The 24,746-nt window shown below is 36.3% G+C and overlaps 1 protein-coding gene across 2 annotated transcripts in view; it reads left to right on the top strand.

The window, feature by feature from the left end:
- knl1 (kinetochore scaffold 1) overlaps positions 1 to 24,746 on the top strand; it is a 60,176-nt gene that overhangs the window by 28,429 nt on the left and 7,001 nt on the right. For both annotated transcript variants that reach the window (XM_039741244.1, XM_039741245.1), the window contains exons 8-18: positions 956 to 7,828; positions 8,833 to 8,931; positions 9,088 to 9,203; positions 15,929 to 16,019; positions 16,842 to 16,958; positions 17,114 to 17,213; positions 19,410 to 19,440; positions 19,664 to 19,768; positions 19,872 to 19,972; positions 21,481 to 21,549; positions 23,197 to 23,306. In XM_039741244.1, the coding sequence (XP_039597178.1) occupies positions 956 to 7,828; positions 8,833 to 8,931; positions 9,088 to 9,203; positions 15,929 to 16,019; positions 16,842 to 16,958; positions 17,114 to 17,213; positions 19,410 to 19,440; positions 19,664 to 19,768; positions 19,872 to 19,972; positions 21,481 to 21,549; positions 23,197 to 23,306 (7,812 nt within the window). The remainder of the gene's footprint in view (positions 1 to 955; positions 7,829 to 8,832; positions 8,932 to 9,087; positions 9,204 to 15,928; positions 16,020 to 16,841; positions 16,959 to 17,113; positions 17,214 to 19,409; positions 19,441 to 19,663; positions 19,769 to 19,871; positions 19,973 to 21,480; positions 21,550 to 23,196; positions 23,307 to 24,746) is intronic.

Raw genomic sequence — 24,746 nt, 5'->3', positions numbered from 1 at the left:
AATTAAGGAATATCCAGTATGTGAACCTTAACAATTTTCATGAGTGGCAAAATTTCCAAAATTGGCAGTTGAAAGCACAGAGAACAGGGTTTAAACACAGGAAAGCATTCTGTTGTCTACGGTATATTTAAATGTCCTGTGCTGTGCATCTGATGGGAGATTAACTATCAAGCTTATAAATATTAAATCAGATGCTCTGTGGACATAAAAATCATATACTGTGTATTTGACAAAAATTGGCTTTGGGTGTCCAAAAAAAAAAAAAAAGAATTGATTTATGAGAAATGAGAAACAATAGGGATCAGACAGGTTTAAATAGCATTGGTTATCGCTGCCCAACAGATGCATTAGTAATTCATTTATGGAGTGCCTTTCTCCTACACCAGCTATGCATTGCAGGTTGACCTGCATTAAAATGATAATATCCATTGTCTACAGTAAGCTGTCTTTTGGTTGTGTTTAAAAAAAAAAAATCGTGATATAATTTTATTAGCATGTACTCATATAAACTGGTGATCTTGCAGAGAATAGTTGAGAAGATAAAATAATATAATAAATCAACTCCAACACAGAGCTATACATTTTTGATACAGATCTTTAAATATGTTTGTGATCCGTGAACTTCCCGTAAAATGTTTTGTGTGGACTTTTCAAAGCATAAAAACAGAAATGCAAAGGCAGCATAATCATATCCGTAACAAAGGATCTTCGATTTTTTTGGATAGTTACCTCCGTAATAAAAGGTGATGCAGGTGATAGAGTAAGGCATGTGTTTTTTCTGTTGTCCTGGTGTATTCTTTGCCCTTTATATAACTGGTTTGCGTTGAACAAATGTCATGTTTTGAGAGGTACTTGATAATTCATTTTCTGTTTACTTTGTATTTTTTGCATTAATGTCTTATGTACTGTGACCGGTTGTGCACATTTGTTTATCCATCTGTGTATTTATTTTCAGGTCTCACTTTTTAAAGCAGCACCATTACATGAGGAAGATAATCTATTTCTTGACCATACAAACAATTTGATGGATGAGAAAACCATTATGTTTGCAGATAATAATGAAGATATGGAAATGACACAAAGTCATACTGTTAAAATATCTGAAAGATCTGTACAGAAACCTGTTGAATCATCTTCAGAAAAATTAGATTTCAAGTGTTTTTTGACCAGACTGAATAACAACTCAAATAATTTTCAATGCAATGAAACAACTTTGTTTTCAGCCGATAATGAAGATTTGGAAATGACACAAAGTCACACAGTTAACATAAAGGAGAAATCTGTGAACAAAACTGGTATATCATCATCATCTCCACAAGCACATTTCAAATACTTTGACAGTATTCATGAAAATAAACCGGATGAAGGTCCTACTGCACAAAAAAATTATTTTCATTCTGATAAGACAATTGTGTTTTCTACAGGTAATGAAGATATGGAAATAACACAAAGTCATACTGTTAACATAAGTGACAGAACAGTGAGGAAAGCTGGTGGGGAGTCTTTAGAGAAATTAGACTTCAGAATGTTTCTTCATAGAATGAACAATAATAACCCCAAAAGTTGCTTAACTGAACAAAGCAATAATTTCCAATGTAATAAAACTGTTATGTTTTCAAGTGATAATGAAGATATGGAAATGACACAAAGTGATACAGCTAACATAAGGGAAAAATCTGTGAAGGCTGCAGAATCGTCTTTTGCAAAATCAGATTTCAGTAGTTTTTGTTCAAGGATGAATGGAAACATCCCAAATGCATTTGCTTTAAAACAAACAATTTCCAACCATAATAAGACAATTGTGTTTTCAGCAGAGGAAGAAGATATGGAAATGACTCAAAGTCATACGATCAACATAAATGAAAAATCTGTAAGAAGACCTACTGAGTCATCAACTAAAAATTCAAATTCCGATGCTGTTTGTCTTAGAAGGTTCGGTGTTGTCCCAAGAGAAGAAACAAATGATATTCACAGCAATAAAACAATTGTGTTTTCGGCAGATAATGAAGACATGGAAATGACACAAAGTCACACTGTGAACATAAATGAAAAACCTGTGAGGAGACCTACTAACTCTTCTTATGTAAAATCAGATTTCACCAAAGTATATGTCAATGTGAATGGAAATAACTCAAAAAACGTTTTTCCGGAGCAAACTGTTTTTAACAGTGATAAGACCATTGTATTTTCAAGTAATAACGAAGAAATGGAAATGACTCAAAGGCACACTGTTGACCTAAGTAACAAATCTGTGAACAAAGCGGCTCAGTCATCTTTGGAGAAATTAGACTTCAAGCAATTTCTTGCTAGAATCCATGAAAACAAGCCTGTAGGTTCTACTAAACCAACAGATGATTTTCTTTTTGATAAGACAGTTGTGTTTTCAGCTGACAATGAAGATATGGAAATGACAGAAAGTCATACTGTTAATCTAAAGGCAAAATCTCTGAACAAGAGTGCTCTATCATCATCTGCAAACTCCAATTTCAAACATTTTCATGGCAGTGTTTGTGAGAATAAACCCACTGAAAGTCTTACTGCACAAACAAATTCTGTTCACTGTGACAAGACTATTGTGTTTTCAGCTGATAATGAAGACATGGAAATGACACAAAGCCATACTGTTAACATAAATGACAAAACTGTGAAGAATGTTACCAAATCATCTTTAGGAAAATCAGATTTCAGTTTGTTGCTTAACAAAAAGAATGACAAGAACCTAATTGCTGGTCCTGCTGAGCAAACAAATGATTTCCGTGGTAATAAGACCATTATTTTTTCAGATGTTGATGATAAGGATATGGAAATGACTCAAAGTCATACTGCTAACATAAAGGATATATCTGTGAGGAGAACTCTGGGATCACCTCATGGAGAAACAAATTTAAAAATTTTCGATAGGCAACATTCCACTGATCAAACAAGTGAATTCCAGTGTTGTAATACCATTGTGTTTTCAGCTGATAATGAAGACATGGAAATGACACAAAGTCATACTGTTAATATAAACGATAAATCAATGAGGAGACCTGCACAGTCATCTTTTGCAAAATCGGATCTCAAAAACGTCTATGCCAGAATGGACAAAAATCACCAAACTCTTCATCCTGCTGAACAAACACATGATTTCCAAAGTAATAAAACACTTTTGTTTGCAGGTGCAAATGAGGATATGGAAATAACACAAAGTAATACTGTTAATATAAATGACAAATGTATGCAGAGACCTGTTGAATCTTCTCTTGAAAAATCACAGGCCAGTACCTCTTTTATGAACATGGATGGAAATACCTCAGATCAGAGTGTTGCAGGTCAAAAACTTCTCCATCCTAACAAGACTGTTATGTTTTCAGCTGATAATGAAGACATGGAACTCACAAAAAGTCATACTGTTAACATAAATGACAAACATATGAAGAGGGCTGCTGAATCGTTTTTTGCAACATCAAAAGTCAAAAATCTTCACACCCAAATGAATGACAATAACTCCGTTCCAGGTCTTTCAGGACAAATGAGTGATTCCCAGTGTAATAAGACCATTGTGTTTTCAGTTGGTAGTGAAGATATGGATTTGACCCAAAGCCATACTGTGAGCATAAGTGACAAACCAGTAAAGAAAGCCCCCAAATCTTCCTTGGTAAAATTGGACTTCAGCAGCTTGCATTCCCACATTAATGGAAATAATCGAAATATGGGTCCTGTGGAACAGACTGTTTTCCAAGGTAATAAGACCATTGTGTTTTCTTCTGACAATGAAGATATGGAAATGACAGAAAGTCATACTGTTAATCTAAAGACAAAATCTCTGAACAAGAGTGCTCTATCATCATCTGCAAACTCCAATTTCAAACATTTTCATGGCGGTGTTTGTGAGAAAAAACCCACTGAACATCTGACTGCACAAACAAATTCTGCTCACTGTGACAAGACTATTGTGTTTTCAGCTGATAATGAAGACATGGAAATGACACAAAGCCATACTGTTAACATAAATGACAAAACTGTGAAGAATGTTACCAAATCATCTTTAGGAAAATCCGATTTTAGTTTGTTACTTACCAAAAAGAATGACAAGAACCTACCGGTAATTGCTGGTCCTGCTGAGCAAACAAATGATTTCCGTGGTAATAAGACCATTATTTTTTCAGATGTTGATAAGGATATGGAAATGACTCAAAGTCATACTGCTAACATAAAAGATATATCTGTGAGGAGAACTCTGGGATCACCTCATGGAGAAACAAATTTAAAAATTTTTGATAGGCAACATTCCACTGATCAAACAAGTGAATTCCAGTGTTGTAATACCATTGTGTTTTCAGCTGATAATGAAGACATGGAAATGACACAAAGTCATACTGTTAATATAAATGATAAATCAATGAGGAGACCTGCACAGTCATCTTTTGCAGAATTGGATCTCAAAAATGTCTATGCCAGAATGGACAAAAATCACCAAACTCTTCATCCTGCTGAACAAACACATGATTTCCAAAGTAATAAAACACTTGTGTTTGCAGGTGATAATGAAGATTTGGAAATAACACAAAGTAATACTTTTAGTAATATAAATGACAAATGTATGCCGAGACCTGTTGAATCTTCTCTTGGAAAATCACAGGCCAGTACCTCTTTTATGAGCATGGAAGGAAATATCTCAGATCAGAGTGTTGCAGGTCAAACACTTCTCCATCCTAACAAGACTGTTATGTTTTCAGCTGATAATGAAGACATGGAACTCACAAAAAGTCATACTGTTAACATAAATGACAAACATATGAAGAGGGCTGCTGAATCGTTTTTTGCAACATCAAAAGTCAAAAATCTTCATACCCAAATGAATGACACTAACTCAGTTTCAGGTCTTTCAAGACAAATGAGTGATTCCCAGTGTAATAAGACCATTGTGTTTTCAGTTGGTAGTGAAGATATGGATTTGACCCAAAGCCATACTGTGAGCATAAGTGACAAACCAGTAAAGAAAGCCCCCAAATCTTCCTTGGTAAAATTGGACTTCAGCAGCTTGCATTCCCACATTAATGGAAATAATCGAAATATGGGTCCTGTGGAACAGACTGTTTTCCAAGGTAATAAGACCATTGTGTTTTCTTCTGACAATGAAGATATGGAAATGACAGAAAGTCATACTGTTAATCTAAAGGCAAAATCTCTGAACAAGAGTGCTCTATCATCATCTGCAAACTCCAATTTCAAACATTTTCATGGCAGTGTTTGTGAGAAAAAACCCACTGAACATCTGACTGCACAAACAAATTCTGCTCACTGTGACAAGACTATTGTGTTTTCAGCTGATAATGAAGACATGGAAATGACACAAAGCCATACTGTTAACATAAATGACAAAACTGTGAAGAATGTTACCAAATCATCTTTAGGAAAATCTGATTTCAGTTTGTTACTTACCAAAAAGAATGACAAGAACCTAATTGCTGGTCCTGCTGAGCAAACAAGTGGTTTTTATGGTAATAAAACCATTATTTTTTCGGATCTTGATGGTAAGGATATGGAAATGACTCAAAGTCATACTGCTAGCATAAAGGATATATCTGTGAGGAGAACTCTGGGATCACCTCGTGGAGAAACAAATTTAAAAATTTTCGATAGGCAACATTCCACTGATCAAACAAGTGAATTCCAGTGTTGTAATGCCATTGTGTTTTCAGCTGATAATGAAGACATGGAAATGACACAAAGTCATACTGTTAATATAAATGATAAATCAATGAGGAAACCTGCTCAGTCATCTTTTGCAAAATCGGATCTCAAAAACATTTATGCCAGAATGGACAAAAATCACCAAACTCTTCATCCTGCTGAACAAACACATGATTTCCAAAGTAATAAAACAATTATGTTTGCAGGTGATAATGAAGATATGGAAATAACACAAAGTAATACTGTTAATATAAATGACAAATGTATGCAGAGACCTGTTGAATCTTCTCTTGGAAAATCACAGGCCAGTACCTCTTCTATGAACATGGAAGGAAGTATCTCAGATCAGAGTGTTGCAGGTGAAAAACTTCTCCATCCTAATAAGACTGTTATGTTTTCAGCTGATAATGAAGACATGGAACTCACAAAAAGTCATACTGTTAACATAAATGACAAACATATGAAGAGGGCTGCTGAATCGTTATTTGCAACATCAAATGTCAAAAATTCTCACACCCAAATGAATGACAATAACTCAGTTGTAGGTCCTTCAGAACAAATGAGTGATTCCCAGTGTAATAAGACCATTGTGATTTCAGCTGCTAGTGAAGATATGGATTTGACCCAAACCCATACTGTGAACATAAGTGACAAACCCATGAGGAAAGCCCCTGAATCTTCTCTGGGAAATTTGGACTGCAGTAATTTGTGTTCCCGCATTGATGGAAATAATCCAAATACGGGACCCGTGGACCAGACTGTTTTCCAAGGTAATAAGACTATTGTGTTTTCTTCTGGTAATGAAGCTATGGAAATGACTCTAAGTCATACAATCAACATAAATGAAAAATCTGTCCAAATAGCAGCTGATTCGTTTTTTGAAAAATCAAATGTGAAAAATCTTCACGCCCAAATGAATGACAATAACTCAACTGTGGGTCCTTCTAGACAAGTGAGTGATTCTCTGCATAAGAAGACCATTGCGTTTGATGAAGATCTAGAACTGACACAAAGTCACACAGTAAATATAAATGACAAATCTGTGAGGAAAGCTCCTGAATCTTCTTTCATGAAGTTGGATTTCACTAGCTCGTGTTCCCACCTGAATGAAAATAATCGGAGTACAAGTCCAGAGGAACAAATTGTTTTGCTAGGTCCTACAACCATTGTGCTTTCTTCTGATAATGAAGATATGGCAGTGAGTCAAATTCATGACATATATGGTGAGAAGGCTGCTGAATTCTCTTTAGCAAAATTAAATGTTAATGCCAACATGAATGACAATTACACAAATGGTGATCAAACCGGTGATTCCAAAAGTAGTAAACCAACTGTGTTATCAAATGTTAATGAAGATCTGGAACTCACACAAAGCCATAGTGTAAATATAAATGACAAATCGACAAGCAAAGTCATGAAATCTTCTTTTGGGGAACTGGATTTCATTAACACGAGTTCTCACTTGAAAGAGAATAATCCAAATGCAGGACTCACAGAACAAACAATTTCAAAGTGTAATAGGACCATTCCGATTTCAACTAATAATGAAGATATGGAAATGACTCAAAGCCATACTGTTAACATAAATCAAAAAGATGTCAAAGCGACTGATTTAGATACAAACAAAACCAGTTGTTTACAAAAAGATAATGCAAAAAGTACATTTCAGAAAGCAGTAACTGATCAGGAAAGATATTTGTCGAAACGGAAATCCCTGGGAATGTTTCTTCCAAAGCTCCCAAATAAAAGGAAACTATGCACATCTGATACAGCATCTGTAAATCTTCTGCACCTTCAGGAGAACAGCACTGCTTCATCTCAGAACACTGATCCCGAAGGAGCAACAGGCAGCAGGACGTTCGGCCAGTGTTGGCCTCATGCTAAAATTTCTGCCATCCCAGACATAAAAGAAGAGGTCTGCCCAGATTTCGATCAAGAATCTAGTTCTGAAATGCATCACTCTGACAAAGTGCAGCTGGATTGTGAGAAGACTGAAGAGCATTTGGCCAAAACAACAGACTTGGAACAACCACATCAAATGTTCCAAAGCCCCAGAACAAAGTTCTTAGATAGCACCTTGGATAGTTTTGAGCTCTTCGGTGAAAAAAGGTTTAAGTCCAGCATACTTCAGGAATCGGAGGTTGGGCAGCAGGTATGATAATATGTGAGGAATAAGCTTATTAATGTTACTTTCGTGAAGATTTTAGTTTAGAATTTATTTAAAATGGTAAATTGATAACATGCAGAAAAAATATGAGTAAACTTAATATTGTAATGCTGATAGAAAAAAGTGGAAGTGATTTTTTTCTGAAGAGACTTTCCTACTGTCATCCAGATGAACAGCATCAGTCGTGGATATTTTCAGTTTATGAAATGTTAAATAAAGTACACCTACATGGAAGTCAAATGTGGTGAATGGTAGTAAATAGAGAGTACTGCATTTCGGAATCAGTGTTCATTTCTATTTTCACTATTTAGCATTTGAGGTTTTCTGTGGGGGAAATTAGTTAATAAAGAAGCCAGGTTTTAGAATAAAGTAAAATGTTAAGCCATCACACATAGGACCACATTTTCCGAGCAATAGATGCAGTACAAACAAACCTGTTTGATACAGAATGACATGTAAACAAACTGTAATGGCCTTATTTTGTATTTACTTAACATCTGAAATATCTGTATACAATTGAGTGTACCATTTGAGAAGACTCTTTAGGTATTGCAGTACTGCAGGAAGATGAACACCTTCCTGGCAGCATCTGGTGCAAGAAAGGAACAGGAGGTATGCTATTACTTAGGTTCACTCATACCAAGAGTGAGTGAGTGAGTTTGCTAAATAAACAAAGCCTGTATAGTCTTCACTGGCATACTGGCAAAAGTCTTCAGGGCAAATATGAAGAACTTGAAAACGACACACAGAAGGCATGGTGTTGTCAAAGCCCTTCAACACAGCAGTGTGATTATACAAGTCATACTTAGTTTTGAAATCCCATCTCTGACATTATGACTGCAGAGGCATATTTTAGCATCAAATTTAGATTTAGTCTCTTGTTAGAATGAATCTCGATATCATTGAAGGATTGTTAGGGCTTATTCTGAATGGTTCATGTTATAATTGGAAGGTGAAACTGAGTATTTGATTATCAAATTTCTTTACAGGGTATACTAGATGGCAGCATCACTGTCAGAGAGTTTATGCAACTCCTTGAAGTTAATATGGATATCCAAAAGCCAAGACAGAGTCAACTTCCACCCAACGTAAGAGAATATTTTATTTTAATTTCTTTTAATTAGTGTTTATTATGTACAATCAAATTAAAATTGTACTAATAAAAACACAAATTGTTATTGATATAGGTATCAATTAATTTATATTTCCTGATATGACACTGTGTAAAAATTTTAATTTTCCAGTGTTTTTCTGATGTTACCCCTGCTTTGGATGACTGGCTTAAGGAGAAATATATTTATGAACCACAGCTGCAGGTCTGGGAGGAAGACTACCAAACTCAGTCTAATTTAATTGACAGGTAAAACAATTTTTTTCAATGCAGGTTAGTAACATTTTATTAGTTTTGAAGGGCAGTTTAAGTATGGATAAGCTTATTTTACTTATTTAACTTATTCTAAAAAGATAATAAAATGTTTTTGTTCTTTTAATAATCAGCAGGTGTTTTGCAGTGGTGGCATAAGCAGCAAGTCTGTCTCTTCAATTTCACCTCCACTTTATAATCCAGAAAGTGTATTTATTTTTTAATAGGGTAGGACTGCTATTTGAGAAAAACCTAATCATTAGGCTTAACACAGAATAATTGATGCTATATATTTTTTTTAATTATATCCTATATACAGTATATTATAAATGATGATTATTGTTTAAATCTGAAAAACAAATTTTCATCTATTAATGACCTAATAGTAACTAGCAAACTTGTCCTTTTCACGCCAACATTTTATTCATTGGGGGGCCATACCATTTGTATACAACATAGAACCTTCTATTTATTCATTCTTTTATTTTGCAGCCAGGTTAATCATGATGTGGCTGAAATTGAGCTTATTACTGGCAACTTTACTCACTCTGGTTAAAGTGGACAGCAAAAATAAAGGAAAATTGGTATTTCTGTCAGATCTTCAGCTAAATATGATACTTATGAAAATAAGTTTTGAATTGAGTTTCTATTCAGATAATATTTTGTTAACAGACTAAACACAAAAACACAGTAACTTTTGTTTAGGTAAAATTCTGACATAGTCTTTTGAATCTATTTCCAGTTAAGTGGAAGGGCCATAATCCTTAATTTCTTGAGATTCACCAAAACTTTGAGAAATGCATAACACACATACTTGTTCCTGGCTTCCACTGAGAACATACGAAATTGGACAAACTAGAGGAAACTATTCAGTCCATCAAGATCATTGGTTTAGCATATAGCTGTGCTGTTCCAATATCTCATCCAGATGCTTCTTAAAAGTTGTCAGCATTTCTGCTTCAGCTGCACGACTCAATAGTTTGATCCAGAGTTCTAAAACTCTTTGATTAAATAAATGTTTCCTTTCTTCAGTGTTAAATGCACTTTTAAAATCTAGTATAGGTATATCTCTCTGTTATATAAAAAAAATCCTGGGACAAGACAAGACTTTTTTCAAGAGATTTTTTTTCAGTTTACAACCTCCTCTCAACCATATTCAACCACGTACACGATCCTCTCACCTCTCATTCGTGTGAATGCTTTTGTCAGACACAGTTCCTACGCTCTTATAAATTTTAATGTTTTCCTTACTTCAAGTTCCCAATTAAAGAAGACATATTATGTCCAAATTTTTTTGAAGAATTTCATCACAAACGGTTATCAACAAAAAAAATTAGTACACGGGTAATCCTAGCAGCAAGAAATGATGAAGTCAAACGAATTAATGCAAAAATTGTCGATCACTTACACGGCACATTGGTTAAATACGTATCAATAGACTTTGCTGAAACAGTTGGTAGTGATTGTGCGGAAGATGAAAACATTGTGACAGTAGGGGGCGCTATCGCTCCCTTGAACCCTCAGGTACCACACCAAACACCACGTAAAAGTGCAATAATTCTTCTTTATCTATAATAATAAAAGGCAAAGCCCTCACTGACTGACTCATCACTAATTCTCCAACTTCCCGTGTAGGTAGAAGGCTGAAATTTGGCAGGCCCATTCCTTACAGTTTACTTACAAAGTTAAGCAGGTTTCATTTTAAAATTCTACGTGTAACGGTCATAACGATCAACAACGTCCGCCATATTGAACTTTCTTATTCATGGCTCCATCTTCACGAAATTTGGTAGGCGGCTTCCCTGCGCTAACCGAAACCAATGTACATACTTATTTCGGTGGTATGACGCCACTGTCAGCCGCCATATTGAACTTTCCAACGTCACTAATTCTCCAACTTCCCGTGTTGGTAGAAGGCTGAAATTTGGTACTTATTTCGGTGGTATGATGACACTGTCGGCCGCCATATTGAACTTTTAACGGAAACTGATGTCCGTACTTATTTTGTTGGTATGACACCACTGTCGGCCGCCATATTGAACTTTCCAACATCACTAATTCTCCAACTTCCCGTATAGGTAGAAGGCTGAAATTTGGCAGGCTCATTCCTTACAGCTTACTTACAAAAGTTAAGCAGGTTTCATTTAGAAATTCTACTCGTAATGGTCATAACGGTCAACAACGTCCGCCATGTTGAACTTTCTTATTTATGGCCCCATCTTCTCGAAATTTGGTAGGCGGCTTCCCTGCACTAACCGAAACCAACGTACGTACGTTTTTCGGTGGTATGATGCCACTGTCGGCCGCCATATTGAACTTTTCAACAGTCTTTGTTACTTATGGGCCCATCTTCAAGAAATTTGGTACACAGGTTCCCAACGCTAACTGAATCCTACTTACGTACATATATACGTCCATAGCCTGCAGCTCGATCACCGTGTGAGGTGGCGTTAGGTCCTCCATCCCAACGCCTCCCACGTTGTTGGCTGCCTGCCTATATAAGGCCGTCCGTCGCTCCAGTCTCTACATTCCTTTCCTTGCTTCGCCACGGGATTCATGTCTCCCTACTGATAACTACAGCCTTTTTGTTTAATCCACAGCTTCTCCGCTGTTTTATTGTTTGTTTATTACAATTATAGTTATTGTGTAGGTATTTTACACTTACTTTACATTGCTCAGGTACCCATTTCCTTTATCATTCCAACCCCCATTACCATGTCTGTCGAGATGATCACTATCGATCAAAGAACTGTCACTTACCGAGTGGTTTCCATGCCCGGAGATACAACCTACGTTTTCCATTCTCTTTGTTACATATTGCACGGCCATATCAGGCTCACTCTTGATATCCGGAGGAACATTGTGTCTTATGTATTGAATGACTGGGACAGGTTCAAGGTGTGGACTGATGACGGTACAGGAGATAATTATACTACACAGGAGCACTAGAAGAGTGAAATGCTTAAGCCCTTCACCTATGGTTCTGCATGTGAGTTGATGGGTGCCGCTGAATTATTCGGTTGTCGCTTTCAAGTGTACCGAAATGGCCAAGTATTTTACACCTTTCGACAACCGCCAATGCCTCTTAAACATCTTAGATTCACAGGTGATGATTTCAGTAGTGGACACTTTGATGTTTATGAATGTTTAAACTCTCAAAAGCTGGATGTGATTTTATCGCTGAAACCGGTTGTGTGCTTACAACGCTTGACAGATGCCGAATGTCTCTTCAACACAAGTCCTGCAAATATTGTCGTAATTAAAGCAAACCATGAAACTCAAACCGATTATGACAGCAGCAATCCAAGCTGTAAGATTTGAGACAAGATTACTGTTCACATGGCCAACTGTAAGTTGCATGCTCAAGAGTAAGCTCAGCGCACAGCTTGGTCATGTTACAACCGGAGGGCCGAACTGACAACATGGTATACAAAGAGATCCTTAACAAATAATTATTGGCATATTTTCCCTCAGTTTAAAAAGGTTAAATTTTCTTCTTAATAAAAATTTTAATGCAGTATTTCGCTGCTGCGAAGCGCGGGTATTTTGCTAGTCTATACTAATAAAAGGCAAAGCCCTCACTCACTCATCACTAAATTTCCAACTTCCTGTGTAGGTAGAAGGCTGAAATTTGGCAGGCTTATTCCTTACAGCTTACTTACAAAAGTTAAGCAGGTTTCATTTTGAAATACTACATGTAACGGTCGACGATGTCCGCCATGTTGAACTTTCTTATTTATGGCCCCATCTTCACGAAATTTGGTAGGCGGCTTCCCTGCGCTAATCGAAACCGATATACGTACTTATTTCAATGATATGACGCCACTGTCAGCCGCCATATTGAACTTTCCAACATCACTAATATTCCAACTTCCCGTGTAGGTAGAAGGCTGACCCCATCTTCACGAAATTTAGTACGTGGCTTTCCTGCACTAACCAAAACCGATGTACGTACTTATTTCGGTGGTATGACACCACTGTCAGCCGCCATATTGAACTTTCCAACGTCACTAATTCTCCAACTTCCCGTGTAGGTAGAAGGCTGAAATTTGGTACTTATTTCGGTGGTATGATGCCACTGTCGGCCGCCATATTGAACTTTTCAACAGTGTTTGTTACTTATGGGCCCATCTTTAAGACATTTGGTATGCGGGCTCCCAACGCTAACTGAATCCTACTTATGTACATATATACGTCCATAGCCTGCAGCTCGGCCACCGTGTGAGGCGGCGTTGGGTCCCCCATCCCAACACCTCCCACGTTGTTGGCTGCCTGCCTATATAAGGCCGTCCATCGCTCCAGTCTCTACATTCCCTTCCTTGCTTCGCCACGGGATTCAAGTCTCCCTGCTGATAACTACAGCCTTTTTATTTAATCCACGGCTTATCCGCTGTTTTATTGTTCATTTATTACGATTATAGTTATTGTGTAGGTATTTTAGACTTACTTTACATTGTTCAGGTACCCATTTCCTTTATCATTCCAACCGTACCCCCATTAACATGTCTGTCGAGGTGATCACCATCGATCAAAGAACTGTCACTTACCGAGTGGTTTCCATGCCCGGTAGATGGCACCTACCTTTTCCATTCTCTTTGTTACATATTGCACGGCCATATCAGGCTCACTCTTAATATCCGGAGGAACATTGTGTCTTAGGTATAGAATGACTGGGACAGGTTCAAGGTGTGGACTGATGACGGTACAGGAGATAATTATACTATACATGTGCACTATAAGAGCGAAATGCTTAAGCCCTTCATCTATGCATCTGCATGTGAGTTGATGGCTGCCGCTGAATTGTTCGGTTGTCGCTTTCAAGTGTACCGAAATGGCCAAATATTTTACACCTTTCGACAACCGCCAATGCCTCTTACACATCTTAGATTGACAGGTGACGATTTCAGTAGTGGACACTTTGATGTTTATGAATGTTTAAACTCTCAAAAGCTGGATGTGAAGTTATCGATGAAACTGGTTGTATACTTACAACGCTTGACAGATGCCGAATGTCTCTTCAACACAAGTCCTACAAATACTGTCGTAATTGAAGCAAACCATGAAACTCAGACCGATTATGACAGCAGCAATCCAAGCTGTGAGATTTGAAACATGATTACTGTTCACATGCCCAACTGTACGTTGCATGCTCAAGAGTAAGCTCAGCGCACAGCTTGGTCATATTACAACCGGAGGGCCGAACTCACAATGTGGTATACAAAGAGATCCTTAACAAATAATTATTGGTATATTTTCCCTCTGTTTAAAAAAGTTAAATTTTATTCTTAATAAAAATTTTAAGGCAGTACTACAAGAAGCTGCTGGTATTTTGCTAGTTATAATAATAAAGTGCACAAAGCACCACCACTCCTCTATTCTCAATAAACAATAAAAATTCAATATATCACAATCCTCCACTCCCAGACGCGTTGCCCTCCTACCACCCAGCTCAGCTCGTCATCTAGGAGTTCTCAAAGTTCTTATATAGTTCCTGACCCGGAAGTGTTTCTCATCCTTTAGTCCATTCCTTATCACTTCCGGGTCAGATAAAAAGTCCTTTTTTCACCCCGGAAGTACATTATTCCTTCAGTTAATGTGACTCGGAAGTACTTCCAGGGCGTTGGGCAAATAGCAGTCCCTGGTTCTCCCTGGAGCGACCCCTGGTGGTCCCGATGTTATCCAGCAGGGCTTTACAGGAAAACTCCATAGTCCATGATGCCCTGCTGGAATCTGAAGCATCTGCATGTCGTAGGCATGGCTCCCTCTGGCAACCTGGGGGTATTGGCCGGGATAAAAGGCCGGCCATGGACCACAACATCAACTTACAATATCCCGAAGAATATGTACCACCGTTAACACCATCCAGTCTTCCACCGCCCGAATTACTGTAGAAAGAAGGATATATCCAAGAAAGGTAATCTTCTTAGACAACAAAGGAGATCTTGATATGCCATTTGTATTAAAACGTTAAGAGTTTCCTGTTAGAATAGCTTTAGCAAAGACAATTAACAAATCTCAGAGCCAAACATTCGAAAAAGTCAGTTTATTTAATAGAGAGAAAGAAACAAAATTCAATCACGGGCAATTATATGTTGTGTTGTCACGATGAAACTCCAAACAGAGAATCAAAATTGAATGCGATATTGACGAAAATTTAATTCAAAAAATAATATTTACTGAAGATTTACAGTAAAAGTGTAAGTTTAAAAAGTATTTCCGTGTTAATTGCAAAGCCAAACAGAATGAAATCGTATTACACAACGAATAACTCTAAAGCAACATGAAACATAATTTACTTTCAAATTATTACGTTTTACTATTTTTTAATATGGTTAATTACTCGCTGTAATGTAAAATAGTTATTTCTATTTTGCATATGTAACAATTCCCATGAAAATAAAAATCTGTTTAAATTGTACTTCCACATTTCCATACGCAAGTGGCAGAACCGCAAAGAGGCCAGCGCATGGCGCAGACCTGGGGGTTGGTGTGACTAGTAATATAATAATCTTGCAGGGGTACAAAACCATTACGTAGTTAAGACTCAACTGGTTAAATAAAGATTTGAGAAAGGATTTTCAAAATAGGTGCTGGTGTTTTCTGTATTCTAGTGATGTCTTTTTGCTTTATCTACAATGCGCATACAGCTTCAGTAGTGTCTTGATTGCTTTTGGTGAATGTAATTGTTTTTTTGTTTTTTTTTTTCTTTCTTGTATATAAAGCCTTCAGTTAGAAATGTCTTCTCTGGACAAGCGCTTAATAGAGCTGAATGAGCCATTTTGGGAGAAAATCAGAACCTATTCACTTGGTCAGGTAATACATCTTATAATTGTGTATTGTACAATTCCTGAAGTGGCCTAAACATTAACAAAATAAAAATTTTATTTTCATGTTTGTCTGCTGAAAAATGTGTTCAATTTAGATCATTATTTCTAACCTTCATTTTTAATGGGCCTTTTTCTGTAATATCTGCTTTTATTTTGTTAAGCTTCCACTTTTGGTGTAATTGAGCTTTCTGAAGGGGGTCATTTGCTCCCTGATCTTGGCACTCCAAAACTTAGTTACATCAGTACTGGTTATGCTCACAATGGCTCCCACCCCAAATTATTTGTTAAGGTTCCATATATTGGAGCAATAGTACAATAATAGTACACCTCAGTGGTAGATGAATATTTTGAAAATTTTCTAGCTTCCTAACTAATCTTTCATGTCCGGCTACTGGAATGGTCTAAGTGCCCTCAAATAGTGGCCTTCTGTGAGTAATAATCCCCGGAAGCTCTACAATGGACAAATTAGGTGTCCGTCTTCCATTGTAACTTTTTAACACTTTGATTACATGTTGACAATTTTAAATCTGAGTAGCATGCAATGCTTAAGAAGTGTTTCTTAGGCACATCAATACATCACAGATTCATACATTTCTACTTCAGATTCTCCTGTACTCCCTCAAAGTAAAGCTACAGGTCCTTAGATGGTCCTCCACAAGGGCTATAAAGAAAAATACAGAAATCAAAGGGCAAACATTTAACAGTATGCATGGCTTATTATTTAAATATGTAGAGTTTAACTTGATAAAAGTGATGATTTCTCGTAGTCTGAGGTTTTTAACTTTTTTGTATTTACTGATTTTTCAAGTTAAAGAATCTAGGACTTGGGATAACTGAAAAAAACTCATACTTCAGAAAAGAGGCCAAGATGCTCTTTAATGAAAGAAAGATGAAATTGTACACTGAAATGATAAACGTTGCAGAGGTAGGAAATTAACTTTTTATTAATGTACTGTAGTTAAATGGCTGTCATGAATGACAATTATTTATTGTGATTTGTTCTTGTCTTGTGTAATTAGCTTAATTGTAATGTATATAATCTCTTACTGTCACTAAAATGACTATTTGACTTTGTCACAGCTAGAAGAGCAGAAACTGAAACAGAAGATTACAAAGTGTGATGAAGTAATATTTGGAATAGAACAATTGTTTGCTTCTGTGGAGGATAAAAAAAATAAAGGTATTTCAGTTTGGTCACATTTTAAATTGATGTTAAGTGGATTGATTTTAAGGAGCTCTGCAAGGTTTTCCATATTATTTGATTACTCAAAATAAATGGAACCAATGGGTCTCAGGTTTGTGTTGCTCATTCCTCAAACATGTGAGTCTCTGAAGTAGGTGCCCTGTGGAAATGGCTTACAAGTAGGTTCTTGACCCAGATACATTTTGGATAGTCTTGGATTTGTGCTATGTAAAGTTCTGAAATGAGTTACTCCATATTTCACACTGAATGCATGATATGTTAAATATTAAAACATTCCTGAATAAAGCCAGCAATATCCACATGCAGTAACTCATTATAATGGGCAGTTGTGCACAATATGAAATGCTTTTTATCTTATTTTCTTGACAAGCAAAATATAAATAAATAAATATAGAATCTTTTGATCTTGTCCTTGATCTTCTTCATAACTGTAGCTTTAGTAGCAATAATAAAATACTTTTATGTGGATTTTAACACGCCAGAATTCCAGAAAACACAAATGATGTCAAATTGATCTGTCCAGATAGGAGCAGGCTTTGCAAACATTTGTGTAAAATGTTTGAAAATCTCTGCTCTCCTCCTGTCCCATAGGCAACTAAGTGTAGCCCTGTTCTTTCTCACCATTTCATTGTGTTTTTCCATGTTATGATATGTGCAACACTCGCCTCGCAAGTATTAGTAGGTCACATGTACTAAAATCAGGGGCTCTTAACTTTTCCAAGAACACCACCCTGTTTTTGTTTTTAAAATTTCTCGCTACGCATCTCTTAAAAAGGTTCAGAACAGAATCGCTCTCTTTAACGTTCAAGAAAGTGGGGAAAAGGTTGCCCTCTTTTAATGCCTATGTAATAATAAAACCATCTACTTGGATGCAAATGTATTATAGCAAGATTGTCATGTCTGCCAACTTCTGCCACCTTGCAACTATGATGCAATACCCAAGTTAAGGACAACCTGACTTAAGTGCTACTATGCACTTTGGTGTCTCTTACTCGTCCTATTAAACATCACAAGGGTACAAAACCATACGGCATGGCTACCACATCCCGGCATATCCACACACACAGGCTGTCACAGAATTAGTGCCAGCATGACTGACAATCTTTATTATACCACAAAGGAAGGAAGTGTTCTTATATTCAATTTCCCAACCAAATATATGGCATTGCTCTACTTTCCTGTTTTATTTTCTGTCCTTCTCTCATTGTCAGGTTTTCTCCAATTTCCTGTCTACAGTGTTTGCATTTCCTACCCAGCCACAGCCTGCTAACTACCACTTTTCAGACAGTCAGTTACACTGCCATGTTGTACAACATATTATTATTTACAAATTACTTTTCTATAGTTTTATGAATTATAAGCAGCAGCAATAAACAAACCTTAACTGAACAATTTCAACAGCCGTCATCTTGACACAATAGGAATCCATTAAACATCTATGGAATCAAACCACAAAAGTGAGTGGTTCAATAAATAACATGTACATGTAGTGTCAGCAATTGGTAGTTTCCTTCAGGAAGGGATGAAAAATGATGGCTTGTAGGCCAATCAACTCTGATTTTTCTTGTATTCATTAAAGCAAGGATGATTTCTCCAGTGACATCCATTGAACCTGGGGGTCTCTGTTCTTTAATGGGCACGTCTGTCTACAGCAGATAAACAAGTCGCAGCTTTGCTACAGTGCAGAGAATACTGCTGGTGGGGAGTTTTTTTTTTTTATTTTTTAAAAAAGTGTTCCCCAGTGTAGGGAGGCAACACAAGGAATGTTGCTTATCAAGGCATTTTCTGGGTTTCTCACCAACTAAAAAAGTGTGCATGAGCCAACCTAGTCACCGCTTGGTGCACATCCCTACACTATGTCCAAGGGCGAAAGTGATGGTCGCATTTATATCTGATTTGGCTCTCCTCTTAGCCTTTCCACAACATCAGCCAGGTAGGCCTATGGTGACAAGCTAACGTTCTAACAACAGAGAACTAGTAAACTTTCTAAACATAGGCATTTCTATGTTTTATTTATTTAGCATCTTTAATAAATCAATAGACAAGTCATCAGGCTTTTACTTTGGTTTTTTTTTTATCTCGAATGATGGTATTTTCTGTCTTTGCACATGCTGTTATTTTGTACTCTCAGTGCTACTTAGTTGACCTAACTTATTTCCATTTTATTTCTAGAAGCTGAATTTTTAAGCATGAAAGTGGAACAGTAAGTAATAACTTTCTTTGAAAATGGCACTTGATTAATTTACAACTGTTTAGTATGGAACAAATTGACCAGTATTAATATTTAATTTGGCTTTTTTGTACATGTACTACTGTTCTTATCTTTCAGGGTTATCAAAGCTTGCTGGTAAAATGGTTAAATCTGGAGTACTTTTAAAAAAAGCTGCACCTTATTACCTGTGTAATTTTTTATTATATTTTGACAGAAAACAACTGAAGTTGGAGTCTGTTATTAAAGAAGTAAAGAATGAAATTCAGAAACAAGAAGAAGTAATATGCAAATTGAAATCACAAATTGACAATTACCAGTGGTAAATGATGTTAAATTTCATAAGTGCATTTGTATTAACCACGTAGCTGTAACCTGTTAGAATTCTCAAGTACATGTAGTTAATTTTTTGCTCTTATTTGTAGTATATCAGTATGGACCATTTCTGAATGGCTGAGTGAGAAGGCCTGTTTTAGATTTCTTGAAGATTCTTTTGAAATTGAGCTTAAATTTGGAGATCCTTTAGGTAGGTGTACAATTTCCTTACGGCATTATGTATGTGTTTGTTTTACTTGCTGTCTGTAATATTTGTTGTGCGTCTCCACTTTAGATGATATATCAACTAGCTAAATCCATCTTGCACTTTAAATTAGTGTTGGATCTGTACTCCCCACTTTACCCCAGCTTCCTTGGTGTTTCTATGCTCCACTTTCCTCTTGAAAGCTTGAAGTGTGCCATTGTTGAAATAATAAGGAAGGGGGTTGTCCCTCATGAAGTCCCAAACACATGGGATCAATAAAGGCAGGGTTTGGGGATGAGTCCCCTGTGAAGTCTATAACGTGTCAAAGCCTGTGTTTTCATTTCATTAAATCTACAGAAGTTTTTTCCATGTACACACTACTGAGAGAAAAGCTGACATTTACTTGCAGTACTGAAAATCCCAAAATGCTGGTCTGTATTTCAGTACCAGTATACAACCCTATTTTAGATATTTAAATGGACTGAGATCTAGGGGACTGGTTCGCTGCAATGAAATGTCTGATCACCTGTGATGAAACATTAGCCTGTGGTCCACTCATAACAGGGGAACCATTGTGTACTACAGAAGCACAGCCTGTGTCTTTATATCACTATAACCAGCTTTTAAAATCCTATGTGATTAATTCATGCATTTATCTGCTTGTCTTCCCAACTGCGTATATAACTATTCATCGGATAAGGCACCATTTCAACAATATTCCAATTTATGTGTTCTGTAGCCCATTGTAATCACACTTTATTTCTCTGATGGGAGTGAGAAATCAAACAAAATGACACCTTTTATTGGCTAAGTAAAAAGATTACATTATGTGCTTTGGAAGCTTGCATCTTTTAATCTTTTTAGTTAACCAATTAAAGTTGTCATTTTGCGTGACTTTTCACTTCGTCCTTAATGGCTAACACGGTACAACACTCAAGTACTACTCACTGATAGGAGTGAAACTCTTAATTAGTTATGCATGCTGGTGAATGTTCTGATGCTGCTGAAGATGCCATCTTATTAACTTCTGCGAGTGGGTGGAAAGAGGGCTGCAGCTCTAGCCATGCCCATTGGTAGCCTACAAAACTCAAGTACCAAAGGCCAGAGTGAACTGGAAGTGCATTCATAAAGAAGGCTGTAGAATCGAACCATGAAAAGAGCAGCAAAACAATTTTCAAAATGTTGAACTTGATATTTTTTGAGAACCCTAAATGCTATAGGATACCTCATAACAGATTAATGTAGCCATTTATAATGATACTGTTAACTTCAAGACAATTGTGAATGCCTTTACGGAAAAAAAATTCATATACTGTACATTTTTACAATTAATGCAATGGTTTGAATAGGCAGCAGCAATATTTTAGCAGATGAGTTGTCTGGACAAAATATAATTGCTGGAAATCTTGCTATTTTAATATACTGTATTGTTACAATAATTGAATTCTAGTAGCACATTTCTGCACCGATTAGTACTTCCGTACTTAATATGTTTTTCTGTTGTACATTAACAGCGGATGTTCTGTTTTGTGAGAAGCCAGCTCACAAGATAGATGAAGTGAAGTTTTACACGTTGTTAGACGGTGAGTCCTTGTTTCTCTTGACAGTTGTTTATTTTTCACCAGTATGTAATTATAATGAAAGGTTTTGTATTATTTTTTTAATCTGGATCAGCTAATAAATGTTTCAGCTAAACTGAATGATTCATCAGATCGTTTTCTTGAGTGGAAAGTGTAGACACATTTGAAAGAGTGTGATAGGGAATGAATGGTGAATGTGGACATGCAAGTAAAGACTGATGCACATTGTGTACTTTATTTTTGTGATCTTTTTTCCAAAAGACTAGGGGGCTTGGCCCCCTGCTCGCTTTGCTTGCCAACCCCCGGTCCTGCACTACGCGCTAGCCTCTGTGCGGTTCTGCCGCTTGTGTATGGGGAAGCGGATGTACAATTTAAACAAGGTTGTTATTTTCACGGGAATTGTTACATATGCATAATAAAACTATTTTACATTACAGCGAGTAATTAACCATAGTAAAAAATAGTAAAACGTAATAATTTGAAAGTAAACTGTTTCATATTTCTGTGTTTGGACTTTCATCGTGGCAATGCAACGTATAACTTCCTGTGATTGAATTCCGTTTCTTTCTCTCTATTAAATAAAACAACTTTTTCAAATGTTTGGCTCTGAGATTTGTTAATTGTCTTTATAACGGGAAACTGTTAACATTTTAATACGAATGGCATATCAAGAACTCCTTTTTTGTCTAATGTTATCCGTGGAAGATGTACTACATTACCTTTCTTGGATACATCCTTCTTTCTACAGTAATTCGGCCGGTGGAAGACCGGATGGTGTTAACGGTTGTAGATATTCTACAGGATATTGTAAGTTGATGTTTTCATCTTCCGCACGATCACCACCAACTGTTTCAGTATAGTCTATTGATACGCATTTAATCAATTTGCCATATAACTGATTGACAATTTTGGCGTTAATTCGTTTGACTTCGTTTCTTGGTATTAGGATTGCCCATGTACTCATTTTTTCTGTTGATAACAATACCGTGTGCTTGGTTGAATATGGTTGAGAGGAGGGCATGACTACAAAAAATCTCATGGCCAAAGTCTCATCTCTTGGGACTTGAAAAAAGTCTTGTCTTTTCCCAGGATTTTTTTATATAATAGAGAGACTCTAAATTAACAGAAGTAAGAAAGTCGTATAATGTATTATTTTGTAGAAGAACTACCTCCATCAGGAAGTAAAATGATTTCTCTATTGTAGTTTCAAATGGAAAGACTGATGCAGCTAAGACCCTCAAATTAAAATAATTGAAGCACATTTTATTGCTGAACCAACAGTAAACCTGTTTAGCTAACCTGCTTTCTGTTTTATGCTTTCACTATTGAAATACGTTATTTCATTTTGGAATTTTTTATAGGTTTTCTTTTATTTTTGTCATTCAAGTACTTTTGCCTATATCATGTGTATTATCTTGAATGCACTGCAGCGAGGGCAGTTTGTATGTGCCCCCCATGAGCTTGCTTGTGTTATGGCTAATTCACTTATATATTTATTATTTTTTTTCCTTCAATTATAAAGTTCTGACAATATAAAGGTGATATTATGCAACTTAAATTCAACATGAGAGTACATTTCAGAATTTGAACTTTATTTCCAAATGCTCCTTTGTGCCTAATTTTTTTTTTTTTTAATTCTTATCATTTCAGAAGGAAACTGTAAACCTTCATATGCTGTTGTTCACCATTTGCTTAGGCAGTTTGTTCATAGCAAACGTTCTTGGAATCAGGATTGTACAACACAGCGGGATTTACCAATGGTAAGTTTTTTCTTTTTTGAATGACTGAGGACTTTATCTAAGAGTATAAAATGAGCCATTCATACTTTGTCAAAGCTTGGTGACTTTTATACTGAGTTATGTATTTGATGATAGGACCTACAGTAGCACTACAAGTCCAGAAAAATACAACCTCTTACTGAATTCGCTCGTCTCCTAAATGTGTCTACAGGGTCCGACTACAAGCCCCTTCATTTTACGTAAGTTAAGACAGAAGCTCAGGCTTAGCACCCCTCTATTCCTCCAGATATCTGGTCTTTTTTGTGGTGATACAACTGTGTATCTGTATTACTAGAGCCCTGTTGTATCCCAATTCCAAGTTGCCTAAAGAATCAAAGTTAAAACCCAAATGTGTGTCATTATGTTGAGATTTTTATTCAATGGATTGTTTGACAGAATAATGTGTTAGATTTGCAATAACACACAATGAAGATATGTGAATGTGAATACATTGAAGGAAATTGGTAATATAGAGTTGGTGGAGACTTTGCAAAGAGAAAAGATTTTCAGTTTTTACTGCTATCATGATAAGGTAAGTAAAAATCTTTTGAAAGGCAGAATTACAGGTAGGTAAGTTGTGATATTTGCTGTTGTTTGTCCTGCACATAGATCAAGTGAGAAATTGACATCATTAATTATAGGTAATTTTTTCTTTAATGTAAGGCAGTCAATTTCTGTATTTTTGTAAATTGTCCTGAGTAATCAGTTTTTAATTATATTCTAATTATACCCCATCCTCGTGGATCTTATTTTTAACCCTTTTCACTTCTGCAGTTCTTTAGATGAATGGTTTCTTCTTGTTTGACGAGTCTGATACAAATAAAAACTGTCCTGAAACAGGAGCACACAAGCTTTTTATGTTTTGACTTGACTATTATTCCACTTGTCACTGGAAAGAAACGGCAGCGTACATAGCATTAATAGTTTTCACTGCGTCTTGGGAGAACAAGTTGGCGGAATGTGAAATTATGAGATTATTTTCAAGATACAGTTTTGAATAAATGAGTAATGGTTTTGACAAAAAAAATCACTGGGTAAACTTTTAGGTATAGCTAAATAAGTGTAGAACGGTGGTGGCAAAATTTAAAAGAATACTTCTTACACTGCTGTGCAATTTGACATCAAATACAAGAAGTAGAATTTGGAAAACATTCCGCACTTGTGAAGTGACAAGAAAATGTTTCCAGCTATAAATGATTGCTTTATTAGCAACAATATAAGAAACAGAAAAACACAATCAACCTTGGGACTTATGAACGCTAGAGGGCAGCTGGGAAGAGATAACCTGACATCAGCGACAGAACAGTCAGTTTAGTCATCATTGTGTATTTTTTTTTTTTTGTTATGATTTTCTACATGAAGCAGTCACTAAAATACCAGTACCTGCAGTTAATCTGAAAGCTATTTTATGCGGTTTGGAGA

The sequence above is a fragment of the Polypterus senegalus genome, chromosome 18, assembly GCF_016835505.1.
Source record: "Polypterus senegalus isolate Bchr_013 chromosome 18, ASM1683550v1, whole genome shotgun sequence".
NCBI lineage: Eukaryota > Metazoa > Chordata > Cladistia > Polypteriformes > Polypteridae > Polypterus > Polypterus senegalus.
Note: the sequence above shows the minus strand (reverse complement) of the source record. Positions and strands in the feature narration are given on the sequence as shown.